Consider the following 6,000-nt stretch of genomic DNA (forward strand, 5'->3'; position numbering starts at 1 on the left):
CAGTAGTAAGCCATTTTGTCCATCAAATCTACTCCACCATTCATTTATGGCTGATTATTTTTTTCAATCTCATCCTTCTGCCTTCTCCCTGTAACCTTGGTGGGGGGTGGTGGCATTTCAAAAAAGAAAGACATAGAATAAAAATGGTAAAGCCAATGGAGAATACTAAAGGCATATGAAAACAGCAAAGTAGCCATTGGGGTCAGCAAAGAACAACATGCAATGAAATTGCTCCAAGTAGTTTTATTGATAATTATCTTTGTTGTCATCATGCTTTTTTCCAATCTGAAGATGTATTATTAGCTCTGTGGGTTATCCTATCCTTCTATTGCAATTTCAGTGGGAGATCATTGACCTTAGAGTTAAAAGCACAATGAATCATTTTGTCTCCTTGTCTGGGGGTTGTGTGATCTTTCAGTGATGTTACAATGGGAGTTTAGACCATCTCTATGGAGAATCATACCCCAAGTCTGTAGGACCTTAAAGATGTAAAATCAAAACACACAAATTATAACCTATGTGATTTGATCTTGCACCTAAGATATTCAGTGTTCAAAATACCCCTCACTTCATAACAGAAACAGAGAATTATTCATATCATAAACTATTAACAAAATCAGCACTCCAGATTGCAGAGAAATGCACTTGTTTTTAGAACCACGCACAGCCACCACAAATAAGAACACATGACGTACTATATGGTTCCTTAAGCCTGCATTGCATAGATGATCTGACTGCTGGCCTCGGACTTCCAGCCTGTTCCCCACAACTGAGAATTCCAAAGATTCACAACTATTTGAGAGAAGAAATGTGTCCTTGTCTGCATGTTAAATGGGCAATCCCTTATTCTGTAATTTGTTTTGGCTGGCAGCTTGTTTGTTCAGTAATCTGAAGACTATGGTGTTAAGGAAGGTTACAAAGATAGGGGTATGGTATCAGAGTGGTTAAATTACTGGACCAGGATCCAGAGACCTGAACCATTGATCTTGTGACACAAGTTCTGGGGAACTTAAGTTCAAGTAATTAGATACAGCTGGAATAAGAAATCATGACTATGAAACCACTGGATTGTCATAAAAATCTATTTGGGGCAATGATGTCTTTCAGAGAAGCAAATCTGCTATGATTACTTGGTTTGGCCAATCTGTGACACCCCATACCTTCTAAAATGGCATGGCTGTGATTCTGTTAACCCCAACAGTCTCTGCCATTAACAATTTTCTGTTGCTTTTGGATGGATTTTGAACACAGAAAATCTTAGGGGCCTGGCCAAGCCACAATGTTTAAACACTGACCATCCCAGCAATTCTCACTTCCCTTGAAAGAGTAAAATCAATGCGTGGTAAAATCATTGTCTTGGCCATGTGCAAAGTTGATCCAATTTCCCATGAAAGTGTGATAGAATTTCCAGGGTAATAGAATCATTGCATTACAAAGAGAGGGCATTCAGCCCATCAAAGCCCTGATGTCTCTCTGTAAGTGCAACCCCATCAGTCCTACCCTCCAGTTCCATTCCCAATAATCCCATACATTTCTTTCCTCCAGGTGCTTCCTGAACACGATGATTGAACCTGCTTTAGCTGACCTTTCGGGCAGTGACTACTTGCTTCATGAAAACAGTTTTTATTTCTCATGTCATCCTGTGTATCTCACCAGTTATCTTTTGTTCTTGACCACATGCCTGAAGCATTATGCACTTTTCCAGACTCCAGACGATTTTTGAACAGACCAATGCAAGTAGAACTGCACCGAAGGCTCTGTATGCTTCTGATGGGTCATGATATATATGAGCTGAATAGCCATTTATACATCTTGGAGTTTGAAATTCAACTCATAGACGTGTACAGTAGTGAGTCTCCCTCAGCAGAGAGTTTATTAAGTAGTAGACCTAGATTTAAGGATTGGTGGGGATTTGACAAAAAAAAACTATCTCAAACAGAGGAAAGTGAGGTCTGGAAGGCACTGCATGAAATTCTCACCACTTTTAAAAGGTACCTTGATGGATATCTCAGAAATTGTAAACGGCAGGCTCAGGAGCCTGAATGGGGACACACTAAACCGTAGATGCTGGAATCTAGAGCAAAACAAATCAAAATGCTCGAGGAACAGGGCAGGTCAGGCAACTCCATTGGAGGGAAATGGACAGTCGACATTTTGGGTTGAGATCCTTCACTAGTTGTCCAGATGAAGGGTCTCGACCCAAAACATTGACTTTCCATTTCCTTTGACACGTGCTGCCTGATCTGCTGAGATCCGCAATGCCCACTGCGTGTTGCTTTAAATATTTGATTAGCAGTTCTGGTAATTTTTAATCCATCGAATCTGGTCAATGTTAATCGGGTAATTACCAGAAATGCAGTCTTTTGATAGCCTCCCACTTTTCAAAGCTAGCATCCACAACCCACAAAATCACCCATAATAACTTCTTAATACTTTTACACTCACTGTTGTCCAATCCATCGAGTGAATACAGGTTTAAGCACAAATATATCTCTCTCTCACACACACACACAATATGCACATAGACAGGCAGATGCACACAAACATAAACACACACAGATACGCGCACGGACACGCATACACATAGGTCCACGCCGCACAAAACACAAAACAGGTGCAGGAAGCATCCCATCAATTCAACGTTTAATATTAGAAATTACTTCCCAAAGGTTGTCCCTCTGGCCAAAATTTGGAGATCTTGGAACCGGAACTGGTTTATTACGGTCACGCGAAACAAGATACGTGAAAAAAGTTTTTTTTTGGTGTGTTGTTTTCTGTTACAATTAACTCATTCGTTACTAGCCCAGGAGCAAAAGTTGTAGGCCAGTAGGATGCAGAGTGCATTGCAACTGGTTATCGAGACTCTCAGACTGCGCCTGTTGTATTGGACATCTCACTACGCCAGTATTACGTTCAGGATACGTCTCATTATCCACGGTACTTATCTCACTCCGGTGTCACTTCGCCGAAAGTGGTTATTTGTATTTTTAAGATGTATTCGTTAGTGTGGAAGTAACCCCTCCTCTGTCTCAAATGGGCTGCAACCACAACAGTTGAGACAATGTCCTCCGATATCCTGGCTAGGCTTCATTAATAGTAAGTTTATAACTTTTTCCAATAGCAACATGTTTACCTATACTGATCGGTATTTATCAATTTCACAGACAGTCCATGCCGAGATGAGACAGGAATGTAAGTGCCATGGAATGTCTGGCTCTTGCACGGTTAAAACCTGTTGGATGCGGCTCCCCACCTTTCGGACAGTGGGTGACTTGCTAAAAGACCGGTTTGACGGCGCCTCCCGTGTGACCTATAGCAACAAAGGCAGTAACCGCGCCTCCTGGGCAGACATGCGGCATCTGGAACCCGAGAACCCTGCTCACAAGCCGCACTCTCCCCAGGACCTGGTCTACTTCGAGAAGTCGCCCAACTTCTGTACAGCCAACAGCAAAATGGGCACCACAGGTACCAGGGGGCGAGTCTGCAATAACACCTCGCTGGGCTTGGACGGCTGCGACTTGTTGTGCTGTGGGAGGGGATTCCGTACTCTGACCAAAAGAGTCACCGAGAGATGTCACTGTACTTTCCATTGGTGCTGCCACGTCAGCTGCCTGAACTGCACGACCACACAGACTCTGCACGAGTGCGTCTGAGGGCCAGGGCGTCGTCTTCTGGGGGTCTGGCTTGGGGTGGCAACAGGAGCACAGGTTGACTCAGTCACGGGGACATCTGGAGGCAGTAGGGCGGGATACAATAAAGGGGCCTTTCTACGGAGCAGTAAACGACTCATCGCCAAGAAAAGCTACCAGTAATAGATAGGTACTTCAAGGAGACCCTTGGTTCGTAAAGATTCGCTCAGTGCGTCTAGGATAAACACAAATGTTGCATCAGGCAACGCAACTTAGTGAGGTTTGAGACTGTCCACTAAAAAATTACTCTTCAGGACTCGAACCTGTTGGGGACTTGTGCCATACCCTCTTCCTCTCCCCAAAATAAAACATTGTACAAAGATATCTATATTAAACTTATAATTTATTGCTAGGTCTCCTTTTCATTTCTTTCAGTGTAAGTTACTGATTTAGCATCCAGGAAACAACACATTTCAATGGAACAGAAGCTCCCCCCCCCCCCCCCCGAAAACCCCGCCTATTGCTGTCTGTGTCATTTTAGTGGCGTGCTTCACCTGTCTGAAACAAAGTAGCGTAGAATAGGACATAGAACGGCACAGGTCCTTCAGGCCGCGATGTTGTGCCGATCTTTGAGTAGGGAAGTTCAATATCTCTCGACATGGCAAAGGCAGTGGTGAATACAACACAGCAGTGGGAGATCTAAACAGGGGCAACATCCGCCAAAAGCGAATGCGAGCCCGGACACTGAACAAGAGGTCAGCACAGTCAGCCTGGTGGTTTCGGGCGTGTGGGTCTAGTTATTGAAAGGGCCATCCAGAAACCTCAAAACTAAAACATTAGTCGCCAAAACTCTGCCTTTTAAAAGTAGAAAGCCATGCCTGGCATATTTAATGCATGCCTGGCAATTTGCAGAATTCTTTATTGGAGCTTTTAATGAATTTTCGCGATCAGTAGAGTAAGCATCAGATTTCCGGCCCGCCCCACCTTTGCCAGTGTCTCATTTGACCTTGGACTTGACAAAAGTTGTTGACTTTACTGGGGCCGCCGTTCCGCAGAAATTGTGCTGGCTTCGAGAGGGCATTTCTGTCCTTGCGTTTTCGTGCAAACAGAAGCGCGTACCGCTGAACGCAAAATCTACCACGAACAAGAAGACAGCGTTATAAATAGTCACTTCGATGTTTGGAACTGTTGCTTTAAAATAAATAAATATATATATATACCTATTCTTGCGTGTACCAAGGGTAGCAGCATGGTGCAGTTTGAGCAGTATCACTGAAAGTGGGTTACACACTTTAAACATTGTCATTCCTCTACCTGTGAACAACCTAATTTTAAATTACCTTACAAACTGGACAGGAAGTGCAGTTATATTGCTTGACAATAACTGATATCCTCGCGAATTACATAGAAACATTCAAAAGCTTTGAAAACTTTGACGACAGTATCAACTTAATTTACAGTCCTCCTAGTGCCAACATTTAGAAGAACTGTTCAATTATTGATCATTCTTGTAGGAGCGTGGCCAGTTTTGCGGGTGGATCCGACTCTCTTTTAACCTGCGCAAAAGTGCAAAAATTAGATGCGCGCCAGATGTATATTTCGCCATTTTGGACGGTTTGTGCAGCAAATTGCGGGACTTCGTGGAAACTGTTCTGGGGGGTTTAGCACAGCCACAAGCACTGTTTGGCGACAGGAGTAATGTACAACTGGACAATGCACTGGGTTGCAGTCAGAAGAAACTTGGATAATAAGGAGAGGGACATAAAGCCACATATAGTAGATATTATAACACACCTGCAGCCACAAAAGTACTATATAATAAATAGCGCTGTATACAGAGGCAATATCTAGTAATGAGCAAGAGCAACTATATCTGCATTTGGAAAAAGCACAGTAAAATGTTGAGATCACAATGAACATTACAACCGCGAAATTATCGAATTTTTCTTAACATATGGTATAATGAATAGGAAATACCATAAATTAGTGATTTGCTTTCACTTGTGGAGGGTTCTGACTTAACTCTGCAACAACACAAAATCATGTTGGCCGGATTGCCTTTTCTACATTGAAAGTGTAACCGAATGACGGCTGAAACGGACTTTAAATTCAGACGATTCAAATACATCCAAGCAACATAATAATAGACGGCTTGACGTTGTAACTATGAGTCTAGAAATCCATTTCCTTATGATTTAAGCAAGGGAAGTTAAAGGTGCACCTCGAGATCTTTGACCAAAATAAATTGGCACGACTACAAAGTGATCTGAACCACTGGAGAAGTTGAATTTCTCGTTTTGATTTTGATCCTGGAAACAGGCTGGATTGGAGAGAGGGGCTTACTTCTACCCAAGGTAATTGCAATATAGGA

The 6,000-nt window shown here is 42.8% G+C and overlaps 1 protein-coding gene across 1 annotated transcript in view; it reads left to right on the plus strand.

Annotated features, from left to right (window-relative positions):
- The window catches only part of wnt1 (wingless-type MMTV integration site family, member 1), a 32,700-nt gene extending 28,664 nt beyond the window's left edge, over window positions 1-4,036 (plus strand). Inside the window, exon 6 of the mRNA XM_073070972.1 lies at window positions 3,165-4,036. Within this exon, the coding sequence (XP_072927073.1) occupies window positions 3,165-3,653 (489 nt within the window). The 3' untranslated portion in view covers window positions 3,654-4,036. The remainder of the gene's footprint in view (window positions 1-3,164) is intronic.
- The last annotated feature ends 1,964 nt before the right edge of the window (window positions 4,037-6,000 follow it).

Source organism: Hemitrygon akajei, chromosome 18, assembly GCF_048418815.1.
Source record: "Hemitrygon akajei chromosome 18, sHemAka1.3, whole genome shotgun sequence".
Classification (NCBI taxonomy): Eukaryota; Metazoa; Chordata; class Chondrichthyes; order Myliobatiformes; family Dasyatidae; genus Hemitrygon; species Hemitrygon akajei.